The 23,499-nt window shown below is 42.8% G+C and overlaps 1 protein-coding gene across 1 annotated transcript in view; it reads right to left on the bottom strand.

The window, feature by feature from the left end:
- The window catches only part of LOC116100330, a 108,470-nt gene that overhangs the window by 11,976 nt on the left and 72,995 nt on the right, over positions 1-23,499 (bottom strand). The window contains exons 8-10 of the mRNA XM_031384145.1: positions 16,614-17,162; positions 13,060-13,135; positions 11,832-11,890 (exon numbers count right to left, since the gene is read on the bottom strand). Coding sequence (XP_031240005.1) covers positions 11,832-11,890; positions 13,060-13,135; positions 16,614-17,162 — 684 coding nt within the window. The remainder of the gene's footprint in view (positions 1-11,831; positions 11,891-13,059; positions 13,136-16,613; positions 17,163-23,499) is intronic.

Raw genomic sequence — 23,499 nt, 5'->3', positions numbered from 1 at the left:
ATAAGAATTAATTTGGGTCGGGCAGTGGTGGTACATGCCTTTAATTCCAGCACTTGGGAGGCAGAGGCAGGTGGATTTCTGAGTTTGAGGCCAGCCTGGTCTACAGAGTGAGTTCCAGGACAGCCAGAGCTATACAGAGAAACCCTGTCTCAAAAAACCAAAAAACAAAACAAAACAAAAAACAAACAAATAAACAAAAACAAACAAACAAACAAAACCAAAAAAAACAATTGGCTAGTAACCAAGGGCCAGTCTTCATATTTACCGAGCTTCACATATACAGAAGGGGCACTACATGACAGTGAAAATATCCCATTAGAGTATGTGAACTGAGTTAGTAAGCATCCCTTCATGCTGTCATTAGCTGACGGGGGCAGTGGTCACTGAGTTTTACTGTGAGAGGGACGAAAGAACATGACTCATAAGGAAGGAGCTCAGACCTGACAGGCACTGAGGTATTCCACTTAGTGAGAAAGGGAGCAGGGCAGAGTAACAGGGAAGAGAAAGAGGCAGGAAGAAAGGCATGAATATCTGAAAAGGCAGAGCTTGAAACTTTACTGGACTTGCAAATAAAGCATCCAGCCTGCAGTCAGACACATGAAGCAAGGAGCAGAGAATACAGAGAATGCAGGTCCTCAGTCTAAAACTGGAAGATACATCCATGGGCAAGTGCGAATGATTATCAAGAACATAAAATATTGCTGGTAACTAGACTAAAGAGGACCAAGTTAAACACCAAAGAAAGACTCAGGTTTTAATTTATAACCAACATATTAGAATACTATGGTAATAGCATAATAGAAATAAACAACAGAATGAAGTATTTCTGGAAAAGTATGTGATTTGATGACTAGTACTTGCTTTTAAATTGTTTAAAAAATCTCAGGCCATAACACACAAGATCTGTGACAGCCTTGTAAAGGGGCTGAATTACTTTTAGATACTCTTGCCTTTTAAATCAACAATGGTGCCGGGCAGTGGTGGAGCACGCCTTTAATCCCAGCACTTGGGAAGCAGAGACAGGCGTATCTCTGAGTTCGAGGCCAGCCTGGTCTACAGAATGAGTTCCAGGACAGCCAGGACTACACAGAGAAACCCTGTCTCAAAAAACAAAAAACAGCTGGGCGGTGGTGGAGCACGCCTTTAATCCCAGCACTTGGGAGGAAAAGGCAGGCGGATTTCTGAGTTCGAGGCCAGCCTGGTCTACAGAGCGAGTTCCAGGACAGCCAGGGCTATACAGAGAAACCCTGTCTTGAAAAATGGAAAAACAAAAAACAAAAAACAAACAAAAAAAAAGAAAAAATCGACAATGGTAATACCTACTCATAGCCTTAGTAGAAAATTTTCAAAAACTAATATGGCACGGGGTGTGACTCTTCACGCCTTTAATCCCAGCTGTCAGGAAACAGGCAGGTAGAACTCTCTTTGTGAGTTCCAAGCAAACTAAAGCTACACAATAAAACTGCCTCAAAAACAAAGTTACTATGACAAGAGAAATGACTACGCTGCCCATCAGCACTGCACTGGGTTCACTGCCATCTCTGTGTATTTAAGATAAGTATTAAGGTAAGATAAAGCAATGTAGCGTTCTAGCACAAGCAATGTGGCTGCAGAGCCATAGGTTTTGACCCATCAATCTATACTTTCTTTCCAAATCCGTGGGAAGGGTCTCCAACTGCCATAAATAACCCAATTTAAGACAGACAATTAAACACACAGAACTTTGAAACCCAAAACCGTTCCTACTACTGAGGTTTAATGAAAAATATGTGGCAAAAATTCATAGGGGAAAAAAGAGACCAAACAGTCAAAAGCTAACTACATGTGAGGCCACGATGAAGACCAGTCTGGACAATATAGGGAAACCTGGTCTCAAAAAAGAAAAAAAACTAGATGAGGAGGGACTAAGGGGATCACTAAAAAGCAACCAACCAAAACCCTTCAGCTGGGGCTGGAGAGATGACTCAGCAGTTAAGAGCACTGACTGATCTTTAAAGGACCCAGGTTCTATTCCTAGCACCACATGGTGATGTACAGACACACATTCAGGCAAAATACTTATAGACATAAAAATAATAAATAAGGGCTGGGCAGTGGTGGCGCACACCTTTAATCCCAGCGCTTGGGAGGCAGAGGCAGGTGGATTTCTGAGTTCGAGGCCAGCCTGGACTACAGAGTGAGTTCCAGGACAGCCAGGGCTACACAGAGAAACCCTGTCTTGAAAACAAAACTAATAATAATAATAATAATAATTTCAAGAAAAAAAATTGGAGCTAGAGAGATGGCTCAGTGGTTAAGAGCACTGACTGCTCTTCCAAAAGGTCCTGAGTTCAAACCCCAGCCACCACATAGTGGCTCACAACCATCCGGAACAAGATTCTGATGCCCTCTTCTGGTGCGTCTGAAGATAACTACAGTGTACTTACATATAATTAAAAAAAAAAAATTTAGTGTAGATACTTGGTAGTTATGAACTGATAATGTAGGCTGGAGAGATGGTTCAGTGGTTAAGAGCACTGACTGCTCTTCCAGAGGACCTGAGTTCAATTCCCAGCAACCACATGGTGGCTCACAACCATCTGTAATGGGATCTGATGCCCTCTTCTGCCCTCTTCTGGTCTGTCTGAAGACAGCTAAAGTCATAAAATAAATCTTTTAAAAAGAAAACAAAAAACAACAAAAAAAGAACTGTTAATTTAAAAGTAAGTAATCTTATACTTTAAAGGATACGTGTATGTTTATTTATATCTGAGTTATATATCTTAATTTATAAAATGTTAACACCTTAATGCTTTTAATGAGTTAAATACTTATCAAGACTAAATCAAGAATTAGATACAATTAATAAACTTAGAATTTAAAGAGAACACGCAACAGGACAGACAGTGAGTCACTTTGTTTTGTTTAGACAGAGTCTCAGGTACTCCAGGCTGGCCTGAAACAGGCTACATGGCTGAGGTGGAAGGTATTTTCCTGTCAAATGCCTTGCATAATGAAAGTAAATATTGTGTTTCTCTCTCCTCTCCCCCTCTCTCTGTATCCCAGCATGATTCCGTCATCTTGGAAATACAACCCCCCCCCCAACAAAACACTATAGGTGAAGCAAGACTGTCCAACAAGTAATAGGTGACTCCTTTTGTTGATAATTTGTAGGGACTGTGTGCAGCCACAGACTGTAAGGTAAGAAGGCATTATACACAGACCACGCTGACAAGTTCCATGGGCCTCAAGAACTGTGTCCTAGGATGGAAACAGCAGCATGGAAAACAGTCCAACTTCTCAACGCTTCCTTAAACATTACAACCCTGGGCTGGGAAGATGGCTCTGTAGGTAAAAGCTTTCGCTACACAAATTTAGTGACAGAGTTTGATCCCTATAACCCACAGGGGAAAGAGAGATCCCAAATGTTGTCCTCTGACTCCTGCAGGTGAACTGTGGCATGTGTGCATTCATAAATAAACCGTGTTGAAGTTATTTCTCAGAATCCACTGTAGAAGCTAATTATTACATCAGCACATTTAGACTAACGGTGAGCTTATTAAGTAACATTGGGAGAATGCTGCATAGCCTCCAAACAGGGGATACTTCTGAAATCAGATCAGAAGGAGGCTGGAGAGCAGCGCGCTGATCAAGCATATGCTGCAGCAGTGAGTGACGGCTGACCCCACTAATGTGCTTCTGCTTGCCATGGTTAGTTACTGGAGGCACGGATGAAAATGATAATGTCACTAAAGAGATGGCTTGGCCTTTTATAATTTTATTTAAGATGTATTTGACTTTATGAGTATTTTGCTTGCATGCACTTATATGTAGCACGTGCATGCCTGTTGGTCTGGGGTTAATAGTGGTTGTGAGCTACCACGTTGGTGCTAGGGGTTTAAACCTAAACTCCTCCAAGAGTAACAAGTTTGCTCTTAACTGCTTTCTCCAGCCCCGAGACACTACTTTCAAGAATGGCACACATTAAGAGTAAAATCAGGGGCTGGTGAGATGGCTCAGAGGTCATGAGCTCAAATCCCAGCAACAACATGGTAGCTCACAACCATCTGTAATGAGAGACTACCAAAAAAAAAAAAAAAAAAAAAAAAAAAAGAGTAAAATCAGAACCAAAATATTTGATATTGACTTTGAGACTTGCAGCTATGTCCATCAAACCAGACATTGTCACATTAGTTTCTCAAACATAGCAAATATCCCAGTAGTTTTATGTTAGTTGCCCTCTTTTACACTGATAGTAAAGAGTATACCCCATCACTGAAGTTTTATTACTTATAGATGCCCGTTTTCTCATTTTGTGTGAGAGAGGTTATGCATGTGTACCTTGGCATGGGTGTTGCGGTCAGAGGACACCTTGAGAGAGTCGGTTCTTTACTTCTCCTTTGTGGGTATCAGGGATAGAACCCATTCTGCCCGCCTTGTGTGAGCTAGCTGACTATTCCAACTGAGCTCATCCCCAGCTCAAGAACCACAGCAAGCATTTCTACTGCTCAGCCTTTTCAGCAGCCCTACATACTTTTTTAATTTATGAAGTTTCATTGGTGTTTGTGTGTTTAATAGGTGGCCCAAGGCAATTCTTGATCCATTACAGCCTAGAGAAAACAAGAGGTTGGACTAGGCAATGTTTTCTTGGACATGACATGAAAAAAACTCTTGCAAATTTAATAAAAGGATAAACAGATTTAGGAGTAGGGAGATGGCTGAGCTGGCCTGATAGCCTGAGTCTGATCTCTGGAACCCATGTAAAAAGGCGATGTGATGGTACACACCTGCGGCCCAACACGCCTTCTGTGAGGCGGGAGGCAAATGTGGTGGTACATACCTGCAGCCCAACACGCCTTCTGTGAGGCAGGAGGCAAATGTGGTGGTACACACCTGCGGCCAAGCACACCTTCTGTGAGGCAGGAGGCAGACACAGAAGAGGCTATGGGAAGTTGTGGGGCTGCCACCCTGGAGCACACACCACATTAGCAGAAGAAAGAGAGACCCTGTCTCAGCATGTGAAAGCCCAACCAACTCCTAAAGTTGTCCTAGCCTCTCGTGGGCCCTGTGGCATGCCCACATCAATCTACCCACTCCCCTCTACCCCCACAGTAAACTAAAGAACAACAAATTTAAAGAAGACAAACTAGGCCAACAAGACAACTCAGTGGATACTGGCACTTGCAACCAAGTTACATCCTCAGGACCCACAGGTGGAAGGAAAGAACTGACTCCAGCCAGCTGCCTTCTGACTTCCACATCTAAGTCCTGGCCCGTGCCTTCTTCAAACACCAATGAACAAATGAAAATGTTTTGTTGTTTGTTTTGAGACTGGGTTCCATTAGGTAACAGATCAAGCTGGGGTTGAACTCACAGTGATATGTGGGCCTCTGCCTCCTGAATACTGGGATTAAAAAGGTGGGTATCACCACGCCCAGAATATAAATGTAAGTGAAAGAAAAACCAAGGTCAAGCATAGAGGCTCATGCCTTTAATCCTAGCACTTATGAGGCTGAGGCAGGTGGGTCTCTGCTTTCAAAGTCAGTCTGGTTTAAACAGCAAGTTCCAGGACAGTCAAGGCTATAATATAGAGAACCTGATTCAAACCCTCCTACCTCAAAAAAGATAAACCAATCTAAGTGAGCAATGGCTCTGAATAAGTATTTCTTTGAAGAGATACGCAAATGACCAATAAGCTATATGTAGTGCTGAATATTGCCAGACATTAAATATATGCAAATCAAAATCACAATGGAACAGACTTTATATAGCAGGACGACTACAGTCAAAAGGACAAATAACAGGTGTTGATGAGGACACAGAGAAACTATATCCCTCATGTACTGCAGGAGACAGGAAAATGGTCCAAGTAATTTTAATAAAGAAATGATTCCTTAGAAGTTTAAATTAAACATATGACTCATGAATTCCACACCTAGACACACACACATGAGAAAACTGAAAATATGTCATGTAAAGACTTGTACTGGAGGGGCTGGAGAGATGGCTCAGCAGCTAAGAGCACTGACTGCTCTTCCAGAGGTCCCAGGTTCAATTCCCAACACCCACCTGGCAGCTCAAAACTGTCTGTAACTCATACCCTCATACAGACATACATGCAGGCAAGACACCAATGCACATGAAATAAAAGTAAGTAATTTTTAAAAAAATTGTACTTAAATGTTTAAGCAGGATTATGCATAATTGTCAAAATGTGAAAGCAGTCAAAATTGGTGGCATGTGCCTACAATCCAGCATTTATGGGCCGAGCAGGAGAGTACAAGTGAACTCAGGCCATTCTAGGCCACAGAGTGAGAGCTTATCTCTAAAACAAAGATGGAAATGATTCTAATGTCTATTAGTCAAAGATTACATGTGGTATATAGAAACTTTTATTAGGGATGAGTGTGAGTGTTCCTATTTATATGGGCTTATACATATGTGTGTGTGCACAGAGGCCAAAGGTAATGTCTGGTGTCTTCTTCCTGAATGCAGAGCTCACTGATTTCATCTAGTCTAGCTAGCCAGTTTATTCCTGGGATACCTGGTCTCTCATGCCTGAGTGTTGGAATTACAGGTGACCACCACTCCTGTCTAGCTTTTCATGACCTGCTTTATCTACTAATCTGTCTTCTAGTGCCTATTACTTAGGAGTAAAACAAAAACAAAAACAAACAAAAAACAAACAAACAAAAAAAAAGTACTAGGGACTCTAAAGATGGCTCAGTTGGCAAGCATAGGGAGCTGTACTTGGATCCCCAGCACCCATGAAAAAATCCAGAAACAGCCCAAACCACTAATCCCAGAAATAGGGAGACAGAGATGAAGGAAGCCCTGGGCGTGCGGACTAGGCAGTGTAGATTTAGACTTCCAGGAAAAGTGGGGGAGCCTGTCTCAAAATCAAGGTGGGATGCTGAGCGTGGAGACGCACTCCTTTAATCCCAGTACCTGAGAGAGGCAGGGGTGTCCTGTGAGTTAAAGCTAGCCAGGCTTGTACAGGGTTTCAGACCAGCAACAGGTATATAATGAGACCCCATCTCCAAAAAGAAAAAAAGAAAAAAAGGAAAAAGAAGTAAAAGAAAAAAAGGAAGGAAGGAAGGAAGGAAAGAAAGGGAGATAGAAAATAAAGAAAAATGGTGAAGAGCAACTGAGGAAGACATCTGGTGTCCCCTCTGGCCTCTATAGATACATGCACACACATGCAAGCTATGTTTACACACTCGAAACAAAATGAAATACTGATACAAGCTGCAACACAAGTGAACCTTGAGTTATATGTTATATGATTCTGTTTAAAGGAGAAGTTGTAACAGGCACACAGCTCTACTCAGAAAGACTTATGCTTGCCAGCATTGGAGCCCTGGGAGGAAACTGGACGTGAGAGTTAATGAAGACGGGGTTTCTTTTTAGGGAATGACAGTGTTCTAACAATATGGCTCTGGCTAGGAATACAACTGAAAAAAATAGTAAACACCTGAGGAAACTTTATGACATGTAACTTATAGTTCAAAGTTCTTTTTTAAGTTATAAAGTTACATTCTCTATGTTTAGGATTCTTTGAAACAATCTCCTGAGCTGGGATGCAGCTCAGTGCACAGTCCTTCCTAGCATGCATGATGACCGGATTCTCAGGCCTGCAAAAGCTAATTTCCTATGTTACTGTGAGGAACTGACTACTAAACTTACTTCACACTCCCTCTCCCCCCCTCTATATATATTCGTATTCATAGCAAGTAACAAAGATTCTAACTAATACACCAGACTCATTAAAGCAAAAATAAAAAAGACAAACAATAGAGACAGGCCTTAGGCAAAGATCTGCATTTCTTTACTCTTGGTTACACCATCAGAATGTAGGCACTGGAATAAAATAGTTAAAGTCATTTAACAGACTCATAGTTAATTAAAGTCACTAAGTTTTCTTCTTCCTTCCTTTTAAGAAAACCACAGACCCTGGTAATACCCAGAGTCCTCGGTGTTTCCACAGCACCATCCTCTCCATTTGAATAATAGATCAAGTCTTGAAAGATAACAAGGCTTATATTGAAAACATAAAGGTAATCAAGAGCCAGTTCTGTGGTATTACGCTGGCTGACAACATTTTATACAAGTTCGTTCATTAAGGTCTCATAAGTATTAAACCAAAGTCTTTTAAAAATCCACACATTAAGCTGGGCGGTGGTGGCGCACGCCTTTAATCCCAGCACTTGGGAGGCAGAGGCAGGCGGATTTCTTAGTTTGAGGCCAGCCTGGTCTACAGAATAAGTCCCAGGACAGCCAGGGCTACACAGAGAAACCCTGTCTCGAAAAAAACGAAACAAAAAACCAAACCAAACCAAAACAAAACAAAATCTACACATTATTCACCATTTCTAGCCATTCAGAATGTTTTCAGTTCTAAAAAATATTCTAGACTTGGTTTGAGTACATATGTAATTCTAAGAGTAATATTTATAGTCTTAATTGGCAAAAACCCCCTGCAGATTATGTTTTTAAAAGTATTTGTATTGTTTTGGGTCTCAAAGATATTATATAAATTTTTTTCTTCCACATCATACACCAGATCCAACTGCTCTGCTTCCTAATGGCTGGGATGAAGGACATGCCCACCAAACAAGGCCTGCTGTGTCAGCTTAGTGTCCTGTTTCTGCAGCCTTCCCTTTTTGTCTTTCTTATTTAGGCACCTAGGTATACAGAACTGAGAGCAAACAAGCAGTAGCATGAGCAATCTGGCTATGCCTCTGACTTCAGTGGGAATGTATTAGTTTTTACCAATAAAAAAGTATTGGCTTTTAGTTTATTGTGGCTAAAAAGTGTGTATGTACATGTGTGAACAATTTCTTCTTTTTTCTTTTCTGAGACGGGGTTTCTCTCACAGCCCTGGCTGTCCTGGAACTCATTCTGTAGACCAGACTGGCCTGTTCAAACTCACAGAGATCATCCTGCCTCTGCCTCTGAGGTGCTGGGATTAAAGGCCACCATGCCTGGCTGCAAACAATGCTTAACACTTGAAGGTCTAGGCATTCTTAAGATTTTCTAACTTAAAGCGGTAACAGGACGAACAAGATGGACAAGTGGCCAGGCACGGCAGTGGATGCCACTGATCTCAGCGCCTGGGAGGCAAAGGTAGGTGGATCAGTGTGAGTTTGAGGCCAGCCTAATCTACGCAGTAAGACCCTGCCCTGAGACAAAAATAAAATAAAAAGGACAAACAAACAATGGAGAGAGGCAATTGGCAAAACTGATTATTTCTTTCCTCATGGGTACACCATCAGGATGTGGACACTAGAGTGTTGGTTTGAATCCTAAGTTTACTACATACTAGTACTTGATTATCAAGCCTTTTATCCTCTATTTTCTACTTTATTTATAAAAATTAAAATAACACCTATGTCACAGACTTCTATAATGACTGCAAGTGTTAAGACACACACAGTTTATAGCAGAATAATTGTCACAACACTACACCACATAGCACTGCAGAGGGTTCTGCTAGCTTGTATGTAGTCTATTCACACACAGTTAAGAGCTGCCATGGACAAGATTAACATCCCAATTCTTTTTCTTTTTTTTAATGATTTATTTATTATGTACACAAAGTTCTGCTGGTATGTGTGCTTACACACCAGAAGGAGGCACCAGACCTCATCACAGATGGTTGTGAGCCACCATGTGGTTGCTGGGAATTGAACTCAGGACCTCTGGAAGAGCAGCCAATGCTCTTAACCTCTGAGCCATCTCTTCAGCCCTCAACATCCCAGTTCTATAACGAGTTTAAAACTGGTCATTGCTCATTAATTAGAAATATAGCTAAAAACTCTATCTACTAAATTGTCTTTTTATAACATAAAATTATAACATAATTTTAAGTATTTGTTGGCCATCTGTATTTCCTCTAATTCTTCTTCGAGTTCCTTATTCGATTTTTTATCTTGTTAATTACTGATTTTTGAGACTTACTAAATTTCTTGCTATTTGTGTGTAATGTGTGTATATATACAAACATTAAAACAGTACCCTAGTTGCCCTCTCCCAGCAGGAGAGGGGTTTTACTGAAGAGGCACATTTATGATACAAAGCAGGCAGTCTTCCCCTCCAGCTTCTACGCTACCCTCAAGTATTGAACAGAATCAGCCCAATCAGAGAGCAGCTCAGGAAGGAGAGACTACAGAGCTAACAGATAAGTGATGCCAGTCAACTGTGGAGCATTCACTAGGGGCCCTTCAGGCCTGACATTATTTTTGAATGCAATCCATTATAATCCCTATTTTAGATGATAAAATTAAGGCACAAAGAAATTAAGACACTTCTCCAAACACGGTCATGCACTTTATAGTCACCAAGCAAAAATCTGAACTTTAAGTCTGTTAGGGCCAGAAAACACTGTCAGCAACAGAAAAAGCCTCATAAGCCTTTAGATCAGTGGCTCACAACCTGTGGGCCAGATCCCAGACCATCAGAAAACACAGATTTTTACATTATGATTCATAACAGTAGCAAAATTAGTTATGAAATAACAACAATAATAATTTTGTAGTGGGGGTGACTACACAAGAAACTGTATGAAAGGGTCACAGCATTAGGGCGGTTGAGAACCCACCGTTCTAGGTTATCTAGAAAAAGAGTGTGTGTCTGCTCTGCTCTGCAGCCAAGAAAAAAGTGCTCGAAACAAAGGAAACAGAGAACAGAAAGAATCAAGAGGAGACAGACAGACATTTAGACAAGAATCCTGCAGTGGGCCAAGGAGATGGCAGCTCAGTGGGAAAGGCACCCGTCACCACCAACCATGATGACCTGAGTTCGATCCCTGGGACCTACTGGGTGGAAGGAGAGGACCGCCTCTAACAAGCTGTCCTCTGACCTCCATACAACACAGCGGCATGCATACTACCATCTCCCCAAATAAATAAGTGTAATAAAAATTATTCACAAAAAGAATACTGACAAGGTATGGTGACACATGCTTTTAATCCTTGCTCTCAAGAAAAACAGGCAGGTGGAAGAGCTCTGTAAGTTCAAGGCCAGCCTGGTCTACATAGCAAGCCTCAGTCAAACCAAGGCTACCACCGGGCGGTGGTGGCGCACGCCTTTCTTCCCAGCACTTGGGAGGCAGAGGCAGGTGGATTTCTGAGTTCGGGGCCAGCATGGACTACAGAGTGAGTTCCAGGACAGCCAGGGCTACACAGAGAAACCCTGTCTCGAAAAAACAAAAAAAGAAAACGAAAAAAACAAATGAAACTAGACTGCAACATCTAAGACCAAAAATGAATAAATAAATAAATAAATAAAATAGTTGGAAGGCCATAAATATCAGAACTGCAAAGGTGCCACAGAATATTCATATAATTTAGTTCAACTTCCCATCAAAAGGTTAAACTGGGGAAAAAAAACAAAAACAAACAAACAAACAAACAAACAACCCAGGAAGATTATTCCAAAGAAACATGGATATTCCACTTACTCTTCTATATTATTTTTCTTTGGTCAAGATTGATTTGCAAAAAATTGAGCTTAAAATAACAAAAATCATTGAATTATTTTAGAATTTATTTTTTGGTTTCAATGTCAATGAAAAGCTTTTGCTTTCCTTAAACAGTTTTTTCCTCAGAAAGTAGCAGCTATGGCATGGACTTCATGTCTGTTTGCTTTGACTCTCGACTTCACACTGGACTTTGAGCCGACAGAGAAGCTCTGCACACACCCGTTCCTCCCAGCTGTGCTGCCCTCCCCTGCTCTCACATTTATCTGCATTTTCTTCAATGTATGTCACTTTCCCCAGCTTAGTGATATAGAGCAGCCCACAACAGCTGCACTGCAAACAATGCAGGGCAGAAATGATGTTCAGAACGTACCGAAGGCCTGCTCATGTCCTCTCCCTCCTGGTGAGCTGTGGAGTCCTCTGAACACCAAGCTGAGGAAAGAGAAGGACAGGTCCACTCAGAGTTTGAGACAAAGGAATGTGGAGGTCTTTCTGACCAGATGGTCTAAGATCCCCTAGAAACTTGATCCTCAGCGGTTAAGTACCACACCAATCTCCAGAGACTCTGAAATGTCTGTGGAGAACTAAACTTACCACATGCTGTCTAATGAGATTTCCGGAAGGTTAATAATCTACTGGTGACATAGCAATACAGTATTTCTTTAAGAGAGAAAAGTCCTGATGTGGATTAGAGAAAATGTAAAAACTTAGTAAATCAAAAATTAGCAATATATAGGTGTTATTTTAAAAAGTGGGGATGAGGACTGGAGAGATGGCTCAGCCGGTAAGAGCGCTGACTGCTTTTCCTAAGGTCCTAAGTTCAAATCTCAGCAAACACATGGTGGCTCACAACCTCCTGTAATGAGATCTTACGCCCTCTTCTGGTGCATCTAAAGATAGATACAGTGTATTTATGTATAATAATAAATAAATAAATCTTTAAAAAGGAAAAAAATGTGGGGATGAGCACCCAGATAAAAATGTTCTCCGTGGCTGGGAGGCAGGAGCAGGGGTAAGGAGCGATGAAACAAGAGACATTATTTCCGGCTTACAGCACCACTTTTATTTTATTTATTTATTTAGTTTCACCTGCTGACTCCATCCTTTTCCTAGAGGATATACTTCAGTGTATTTAAAAGTGGTGCTGTAAGCCAGGCAGTGGTGGCTCATGCCTTTAATCCCAGCACTTGGGAGTCAGAGGCAGGCGGATTTCTGAGTTCGAGGCCAGCCTGGTCTACAGAGTGAGTTCCAGGACAGCCAGAGCTATACAGAGAAACCCTGTCTCGAAAAACCAAAACAACTAACAAACAAATAAACAAAAAATTCCAGCAACCACATGGTGGCTGACAACCATCTGTAATGGGATTTGACGCCCTCCTCTGGTGTGTCTGAAGACAGCTACAATGTAGTAACATATAACAATAAATAAATCTTAAAAAAAAAAAAATCAGTCAAATTAACAAATGAAACGCCTATCATGTATAATTAGTATATGTCCACGTAAACTTCCATGACAGGAGCACCAGACTTCCAAGCTGTGGCACTTTCCCTGAATACAACTCTCCCACAAGCCCACGCTGCTCTTTCCTGCACCACCTCACCTCTTCTGCCCGCCATCTGGGACAAGCGCTCCATGCCCCACAGCTGTTGCTGGTATTTCAAGGTTGAGACAGTCATTTAGTGCTTGTCGGCTCTGGGAAGCGCTGGTCCAGACAGTCTGCAGGTCCAGAGTCTACCCTTTCCCTGCAGCATGGGCTGTGAGTCTCAGGTCAGAAGGTCTCCTTCCATGACAGACATCTGTTCTCAGCCATCTCTATGCTCACAACACAAACCGTTTTAGTGTTGGGAGGCAGGACCTGTGGGTTTCAACCAGAAATAAAACTGGCCTCATGTGTTCTCACGGGTTCTTTGTCATAACCAGCCTCAGAGACAGCCCCCAGCAGTCACTATCTTCTGGTAGATTACCGCTGTTTAAAACATCACATTTTTGACAACATGATACATACCAAGAGATAATTAACACAGTACCCAATACTTACTTCCTTGTTTGTAACACTCTCTGCAGCAGAGCTACTAGTTGTACAAACCAAGTCAGGGTACATGAAGTACTCAACAGAGACACATGAGTCTAGAAACAAAATGGTGCTCAAACACCTTTGGAATCATTAGTGTATCCTCAATGCAGTCAGATATGGCTGAATCAATCATTGACCCCTCATGGGATGGCAAGATGCATCGCTGCATAATAAAACTTATTGTTTCAGCTTGATGACCTGAGTTCTACGCCTGGAACCTTCCACATTAGAAGAGCAGAGAACTGACTCTAACCTTGTCCTCTGACCTCCACCTGCATAGTGTGACACAGGAGCACCTCACAAGCACTTATGACAATAAGGCTTTTGGGAAATACTCAGACACAGAAGTCCCTGGTTGCAGTAAAGGGAGGTGCATTAAAAAGCCAGCTATTCGGTAGAGAGGTAGGGCCTGGGAGGGAGGGACGGGAACCAGGAGGGGGGCAGTGTCTGGGACAGAAAAAAACAAACCCACCAGATACAATATTACCATTTTCTATGTGAATTGTCTTGGTAATTGAGGTAAAAGAGCATTGTAATTTAGAATTCCATGGCTAAATTTGAAATAAGAATTATAACCATGTCACATGATACTAGATATAAATAAATGAAATGGCTACTAAAATACAGTAGTTTACTATCTATGGGGCTTTATTGGTAAAGAGAAAAAAGAGATAAAAAAGTGAATGAATATTTGCTCTGTATGACAAAACAGAAAAGATTGTTTTAATAAATCTTGGTGTTATGCTTGAGATACATTCACATAGTTACTTACTTCTGTCTTTAAAATGAAGCTCTCTTTCTCTAATCCAGGTTGGCCTTTAACTTGTTATTCTGGCTGCCTCCAGGATTATACATGTGCCACGTACCCACTCTACATGTTTACTTTTTATTCCACAATTCTCAAATTCTAAGAAACGGCATAATATCTATTACAGTATCCATTCACTGTCTTCATGAAAAGGGGAATTCTGTCTAATTTTGCCAATGATAGTTAGGAGTTCAGTGAATCAGATACACAGCCCTTATAGGGCAGTCAAAGACCTGAGAGTAGCCAATAAAATCAGGCAGCTCTCTCCCTGGGTATAGCACACAGACCGGCAAAAGCAAGGCCTTGGGAGTCTTTGTCCTTTTGTTTATAGAGCAGTGCCGGCTGCAACAACCAAGCAGTAGCCTGTGTTCACACAGGTCAGGAGGAGACTAAAAATATTTAATCTTACACAACATACTGTTCAGGGTTTGAAGTGAATTCTGACACTCCTAACCCCAGAGTTACAAAAGGACAGGTCCTCTTACATTAAATACTTAGAATTCTCAAATTCAGACGCAGAAAGCAGACTTGTAGTTGCTGGAGCTGGGAGTAAGGAGGACAGGGGATCACTGTTCTGATTTCTATGAAAACAGTGCTGTGGGTAGTGATGAGAGGATGACATCTAAACGTGCTATCACTGAACCATGTGACTAAGTACTAATAGAATGAATTGTATATTGCGTATTTATCACCATTTTAAAATCATGCATATTCATGTAGACTAGATGAAATACATCTGCTCATCTGGGATTGCCCTCCCACCCCAATCTCCCATTTTTTTTTCTTTCATTTTACCTTGGATTAGCCTCAAGCAGCCTTAAATGTGAACTGCGCTAGCCTCCTGCATGCTAGGATTACAAGTATGTGTTACTACACATACTTAAGGTAAAGCTTAAGAACTTTAAAGCACTAGAAAGTAATGTAATATATTACACAAGAGAGACAGAAAGAGGTGGCGACCTAGTTTGGTATACAGGCATGTAAATGTCTTGTTTAAGTTTGGGATTTTGTTAAGTACACCCAGACAGGAACAAAAATCAAGCCAGTGAGGGGGGATACCAGGACAAGGTAAATACAAACAATATAAGCATTTTTTTTTCAGTAACATAATAATACAGCAGAATTAAACTTACCTATTAACAGTCAGGCCAAACAAATGAATTTTTAAAAAAACTCAGCTTATATGCTGCTCATGAGAAACCTGAAACATAAAGACAAAGGGTTTGGAATATAAAATTTGTGACAAATGCAATTTGAGAGAGAGAGAGAGAAAGAGGGAGGGAGGGAAGAGAGAGAGAAGAGAGAACAAGAGAGCTAGAGAGCAGGACACACGGAGAATATACTACCTACCATCAAAGAAGAACACTTGCACTAAATAGCAACCCCCAGTATAAATGTATTTCTGGGGATTTCTTAATGTGGCAAACAGTTATTTTGGTAACAATGCCTTGTCTTCAAATGTAATAGATTACAAGCCTACCCACACAACATTTCTTTGACTAAATATGGACACCTTTGGAAGCAGAAGTTTTTAAAAGTCTTTACATGATCTCCCTTGTGCTCCTGTAGTCCACCGTGAAAAGAAAATCTTTTGGAATCAGTTCTCTATAACGTGAGTCCCAGAAAAAAATAGAGAGCAGATCTGAATTCAACCAACCCATTCAACCAAATGCAGCCTGGATCAGCTAAATGCAACGAATCTGCTAACAACGTGAACTGGAGAATGAATCCCAGTTGGATTGCTATGGAGCTTAGGGCTTTATATTTTTCAGACATGTGGTTCATTGGTAGAGTTTTTACCTAGCGTGATTGAAGCGTTAGGTGTAACCTCAACACTGCGAAGACGAAAGAAAGAGAAAGGGAGGAAGGAAAGAAGGAAAGAGGGAAAGGAAGGAGAGAAGGAAAGAAGGAGAGAAAAGAAAAGAAAGATAAAAAAATTAAGCCAAGCAACTTAGAAAGTTATAAAAAGAAAAACTGAAAAGTTAGAGAAGAAAGTGTTGAAAGGGCGGCAATGAGGAGGGGAAAATCATTAGAAAGTACAGATTCCTCCCCCCCAGTAGTTACGAGTTACGCCAAACGCTACAAACCTAAGAATTCCGCGGTGCAATTGCACACGCTACGCCACCCCCCGCACTCACCACACCCTTACTCAATCACGGACCACCAAACATGGCCAGGACGCGACACCCGCACCGCACAGCCACACCCCCTCAAAGCCTCCAGAGCTGCACACAAACTCTCACCAGTTTTTTTTTTGGTTGCAGCTCCGAACCGTCACGAGTACCGCAAACTTCTGGCCGAGAGCACCCCGCAAAGCTGGCACTCCGGGTACTCCGAGCCCCCCGAGAGCCCGCGCCCAGTCCGAAGCCCACGGCCGGCGCAAACCGGACCACTCGTGCCTGTCCCGCGAGGGGTCCCGGCAGCGCCACCAGCCAAACCCCCCAAAACGCAACCTCCGAGACACTCCAAGCACGCGATCCCCGGCCAGGTCCACAGGCGCGGGCAGCGGCGCGCGCCCGTTATGTCCCGGAGCACAGGTGCTCCCAGAAGGACCCGCGGCCCGACCCAACTTCCGGTCAGAGCCCGGCTGGCGTTTCCTGTGCTGGGGACAGAAGTCATGGCCGAAGGCGCCTGGGTGGCTGAGCCCCTCAGCGCCGCGAGGCGGGGACGCCGGCGGCGAAGCCGCGCTGGACGTGAGCAGCCGCGGCGACCGTCTTTTCGGGAACAACCAGAGGAGGCGCTGGGGGGCGCTAGGGGCTGTCCTTTTGTGAACTACATTTCCCAGAAAGGCTAGTGGCTTATCCAGCCTCTCGCTGGAACGCTAGTGTTTCCCTAGCGGGACTATTAGGAGGGAGGTAGAAATCCTAGAGAGTGCAGTCTTGTTGCTATTCAGGGCTACAGGTTCGGACCTGTAGGGATACATCAATAAAAGTTAAAGAGCTCCACGCGAGGACTGGGGAGACCTTGGGACTGTTGGACACAGTCCCCTTGAATGGCTTTTGTGGGTTGTTTGTAACACATTCTTATAGCTTTTCTGTGAGGACATGACATGTCTGGTCATTGTGGAGTTGTGGCTTAAGCGTAAGACTGCCTACATGTATGTGGCGTCTTGCGTGTTACCATGGGGCTCCCGTCACCCGTGTGGTTGGGATTTCAGAACTCTGTTCCTGGGAACACTCTGAGGTGAGATCTAGACATTCAGATTGGTCAGGATGCCCGTTCTCCCCTAATCTCCATTCCCTTCGAAGGACGAATACTGGGGATAAGGCTGGTAATGATCTCTGGCCTGACCTGGAAAGACATGGAGAGTCACAATTATTTTTTTCTACTCTGAGTTTTACCCATAGCCAGGTGAGTTACCCAAAAGAGGGAAAGAATGCACTACAAACTACTAATAATAGCCAAGGTTTCCTTTGTGTAGAGCCCAGAGTAATCCCAGGTATTGGACTGCAGCCCCACCTTATTGCAGGTCTTTAAGGTGCAGTAAATCCACCAGGCCTGGGTGAGCTCCGTAAAGGTTGAGATAAGACCATGCCTCAGAATAGCCTTGAGCCTGTACTAACATCCTGCAACCCGACACACCCTGGGCTCCAGAACTAACCTTCAATTTACAAATTCCTCCTTTATTATCCCTTCAACTTTCCGCTCCTTTGTTTAAGCTTCAAAAGGAGACTGCTCACACCCTTTCAAAGGTTTTAGCTGTCAACTCTGACCCGTGACCCTAACCAGTTAGAAGTATTTTCCCTTGGGGAATAAAGTTTGCTTTTGATCTGTTTCAGACTTTTGCAGCCCTTTCCTCGTTATAGGCACACCCTGTGACCCCAACATCTCAATGCCTTCTGGAAATACTTGCTTAATGCCGACTTGTCATTTGAATATAGATACCTATATTGTCTCCATGGTCGAAAACAATAGCTGTACCTACTATGAAGTCAGAGAGAGGTACAGAGGTAGCCATGTTGCATGCCTGACAAGCTAGAATAATCGGCTTAAGTTTAACCGGTAGCTGGGAGACCTTTAATCAGGAGGCAGAGCAGGTGGATCTCTGTGAGTCTCAAGCCAGCCTGGTCAACAGAGTAAGCTCCAAGCCAGCCATTGGTACACTGCAAGACCCTGTCTCTGAAAATGAACAACAATCTGTATACACTGATGTCATTTGATGGTTTTCACTCATATGATCAATTTTCTTTTACTAATTACAAATTCCAGTTCAATATAATCAAGACCTCTTTGATCTGGAGCTGGCTTCGTATTTTAGAAACCATAGTGTATAGTTTGGAAGGAAGATGTTCAATATGATTTCACTATAAACTTCTCTCTCTCCTACCCAATAAATAGATCTCTTAGACTGAAGTACAAGCCAGTTCAATTGAGTTAAAAGAAGGCAAGCTTATTTGGGAATGGGCTCCTAGGTGAACTCACCAGTCTCAGGGAACAAAGCTGGAAGAAGTCACAGGCAGCCTATGATGTGGGAGCTTCTTATAGATTGGTGGGGGGATGAGAGGGCTGGAGTGGGGGTTAGAAGAGCCTGTGCCTTCAGGCAAGTGAGCAGGTTGAGGACACCTGTCAGGAATGTCAGGAATGTGGGACTAGGCTGTGTGTGTGTGTGTGTGTGTGTGTGTGTGTGTGTGTGTGTGTGTGTGTGTGGTTTTCTGCTGGAATAGGTGGGGTTGGAGGGAGAGGAGGAAATGGAATTTCCTGGACTTGTGGGGGAGAGAAAGCCTGGGAAAGGACTCCAACTGAACACCCAACAGGCAGTGTCTCTAGAGACTGTTCATCAGTCAGAATACTGTTCAATTAGAACAGTGATTGTGACGAAGATATCCAGAAGATTTTCTTGAAATTTTTGTTGGTCTGTCTTTAAAGCCATTCAGCAATCCCCCTGTCTGTGGGATGCTTTCACGAGTTTCTTAGAGAAGCTCTAATTGGAAACCTTTTAGTGCACTGAAGAGCGTGTCTCCTTGAAGTAGCAGTTACTTACAGTTCCTGGCATGTAGCTTGGCATTTTTGCCAAACACTCTTCGTTGAGGTCTCTTTGTCCCATAATGGGTCCAAGAAATAGAATAGGTACCAGTCTTTATGCCCTCTAAACTCCAGAGAATACAGGGAAAAAATTTCAAAGCATCTTACAAGGTATTTCATATCCTGTGGTCTAAATGGATCCCTTTCCCACCTAAGCTAAAGGAGAATTAACTTCATGTCTCCTGTGAGCTGAGACCGTGTGTCCTCTTCAAAAATAATAATGTCCAACACTTCAATCTTATCCTGAGTTAATACAGGCCCATGGGTTAACAACCTCTGTCCCAGAGGCTGCTCTAACTTCAGACAGCAGCCCTGTGTCTTGGCTCAGACAACAAACAAACAGTTTGTTGTCTCCAAAGTACTCTACTTGTCAGTGGAACAGCCCCAGCTTGACAAGACAGACTCTATCTTGTAACCAGGCCTTCGTTTTATATATCGTTGTATATATCTGTCCTCAGGTTAAACTCTAGTTACTGGAAAACCCAGGAAGGAACTACCCCCAGACAGAGGCCACCAGCAGGAAAATACCTAGCATTCCAGAGGCTGTAGATAGACGTAAATAGATTGCTTAAGCCAGTTTAAATCATTGTTAGCCAATCATGTAACTGCCAAGTTGATAAGCCCCTCACCCTGCTGTAACCACAGTACAAAGGCTGAACCTTAAATGCTCGGAGTCGCTGCATCCCAGGGGTCTGAGGGTCTGAGCTGGAGCTTCAATAAAGACTCTTTGAGTTGGACATCTGGTGGTCTTTGTGGACCCTCAGATCTGGGCATAAACAGCCAGCCACAAACTGAGGGCTTCCCATCCTTAGACTCAGTAATCAGCGAGAATACTTCACATGGAAGTCCTGTGCAGTAGTGCACCACATAAGAATGTTATGGCCAATGACTGACATCATGTACAAAGTTGGTCCCATAAAATTAGAATGGAACTGAAAAAAATCTACTTGCCTAGTATTTTTCCTATATGTTTTCCATGTTTACCAACAGAGACCATTGTGTTAAAATTGCCTATAGTTTTCAGTATAGTATCATACAGTATACATTTGAGGCTTAGGAACAATAAACTATACAATACCATGTAAATGTACAATAAGCCATCTAGGTTTATGGAAGTACGCTCAGTGGTGGTGTACGATGAAACCACCTAGAAACAGGTTTCTTAGAACACATCCTTGTCGCCCAGTGTTGCATTATTGTACTTGAGATTGCAGTTTCATTGTGACAGCTACAACAGGATGGCAAAATGGAAGAGATGGAGCAGTCAGTGTCTGAAGGGGGAAGGGTATCCGAAACACTGCTGAAGATTTTGCCTAACCAGGTGCCTGAAACAAATGGTTTAGTCATTAGTATGGAGACTGTAGACATTTCTGCCACCATAAAATTATAAAATTCAAGAATCAGCTCCTGTCTGGTTTTGGGGGATCACTAACACTTCCCTGGCACTACACCAGCACCTTCTTGGGATTTGGGTTCCAAACCATGATCATAAGTTTCATTTTTTTTAGCTGGGCAGAGGTGGCAAGGACAGAGTCTATCAGAGGGTGGTTGTCCTTACCCACTGAAAGAAAGTGGCTGAACATCACATCCTTATATAAATTCATCCTGAGAGAAGATGGACACATCCCTGAAGAGCAGTGATCCCTGAAACGGTGCACATGCTTTTACAGTGGAAAGGAGATGGAGTAGAGAGCTCTGCAGGACAGGATTGAGCAGTGAAGGGCTGGAATATTCCTTACTAGACGGTTCGTCTTCTGAGAACAAACGGGTGTGACTACGTATGTGGGCTAGAGTCCACTTTGCCGATGACACGAAGTAGAAAGTATACAGTTCAGTGACTTGCTTTGACACATCTCTCTCGACCAGCAAAAAGGACGTGACTCTTTGAGCTCTTCTCCAAGCAGCTTTTAATCAGGATCCTTGAAAGACTTTCTGACTGACTGACCTCAGGGAAAATCCCACGCAGGCTTAAGTACTCCTGCCCAACCATCCCCTGGGAGCCACATGGGTACAGCAGATAGGCCACTCTTATACGAAAGCAGGTGCAGCTGACAAGCACAGCCAATTAAGGACTTGCTTGTCATCGAGAATGCTCCTGTCTGGCTAGCGGAAGGCGGGACATCTTTAAAGCACGGCTCTCCACATTGCTTCTCCTTTCTTACTTTCTCATGGCCTTTAATATAATTGGCAGGTGCTGGGAGACATATCATAAATTTAATTTCTGGCCTGGCAGTGATGGCCCATTCCTTCAATCCCAGCGCTTGGGAGGCAGAGGCAGGAAGATTTCTGAGTTCAAGGCCAGCCTGGTCTACAGAGTGAGTTCAAGGACAGCCAGTGCTATACAGAGAAACCCTGTCTCAGAAAAAAAAATTAATTTCTGCTTCTCTCTGCATTGGTGGACCTCAGGCAGGGGGCAGGCTTGTAACCTGGGATGCAGGTTTGTTGGGTGAATAACCTGGAGACACTTGTCTTGTTGGAGGTGTAACTTGGAAATGCAGGTCTTGTTGGGGCTTAGCCTGGAGACTGGAGCTAGGCTCAGGTTCTGTGAGGGGGTAACTTGGAAACTAATGCTAGGTACCTGCCTGTTTACCTGAGTTCAGGCTTAGGTCAGGTTCTCTAAAATGGAGTCTGAACTTAAAAGTTTTGGTCTCTCACTGGCAAGGTAAACTAAGAAGTTTGCAAATACATTCCCTATCTTTTCTATGTAGAGGGCACAAGGTTGTTCTGCACACAGAGAAACATGAGGGAAACCAGTAATGTTAAACATGGAGGCTCGTCTCTTCAAGAGAGGTGATGCTAACCTGCTTTCCACCTGGAAAGCTGGGAGTGGTTGGAGTTTTACCTTGGTGGTCCTTGCTATCCGTAGAGCCAGGCCTCACCCGAATCCAAGATCTTCCTCCTCCCTAAAACTTGAGAATTGCTTCTCAGTCAATAAAACCCATCCTTATGGGAGATGTCACTTGTACAGCAGCCTAAGTAACTTATGTGTTGTCTATAGGGCCAGGCCACTTCTGACTCTCACAGACTGTTATGTTGACCTCAGTCATTCTCCCTAGATCCTTATCTTGAGCAATGTCTCTAAGAAAACAAAACCCATCTTCATAGAAGAGTCCATTTATACTCTGTAAAGAGTGCCAAGGTGAACATGTCTTAAGCTGTGTTGTACACATAAACTGCCAGGTGTCAGACTAGAAGTTGAACCACACTGCTTCTACATTGTGTCGACCCAGACTTCCTTCTGGCCTCACACGGATCGTTACTCGGCCTGCCCTGGTGTGCGCACAGACCCCCACACTTGTAGTTTCTGTAACAGCCAGCAATCCTTAGCACTCTTTTGTGGATACATCATTCCACTCTTTCCTCTGTCTGCTTCCCATTGCAGTCATTCTGATATGTATGCATATGTTATATGAGCAAAAAATGTGGACAGATATACAATTAACGGTTATCAGTGCTTACCTTGATATGAAGGATGAATATAGATAATTATTTGACTAACAAATCATACTGGATTAGGTTCTCCTAATGATCTTAATTTGGCTTTAATTGCAAAAACCTTATTTCTATGAAAAATCATGTTCAATGCTACCACGAGTTAAGAATTTATCATATCTTTCTGGGAAGAACACTGAAGGTGAGGAGAATCGCAGAGTTCCAAACCATAATATCCTGCCAATGCTATTTTATCTAATGTATTTGTATTTCTTCTATGTACTCGAACTCAGAAATCCACCTGCCTCGGCCTCCCAAGTGCCTGGATTAAAGGAGTGTGTCACCACTGCCCAGCTGCACATACAGGGTTTTTAATGTTTTGGGTTTTTTTGGTTTTTTTTTTGTTTGTTTGTTTGTTTTTGTTTTTTTATAGTGCTAGGGGCTGAACCCAGGGGATTGCAAGTTTTCTGTCTCTGAGCTACATCCTCTGCTCATTCTCTTGTTTAGGTAGGATCACATACATTATGCAGAATCCCCTTTTCACTTAGCATACCATGAGCATCCCTACAAAGTAGAATATCAGCTTCCTTCTCTCCTGCCTTTGCCCCAGTGTGTTCACACATTGTATGACGCGACCCCGTCGACCAGCAAGAAGGACGCGACCTTTTGAGCTCTTCTTAAAGCAGTTTTACTCAGGATCCTTA

This window comes from Mastomys coucha, unplaced genomic scaffold, assembly GCF_008632895.1.
Source record: "Mastomys coucha isolate ucsf_1 unplaced genomic scaffold, UCSF_Mcou_1 pScaffold21, whole genome shotgun sequence".
Lineage (NCBI taxonomy): Eukaryota > Metazoa > Chordata > Mammalia > Rodentia > Muridae > Mastomys > Mastomys coucha.
Note: the sequence above shows the minus strand (reverse complement) of the source record. Positions and strands in the feature narration are given on the sequence as shown.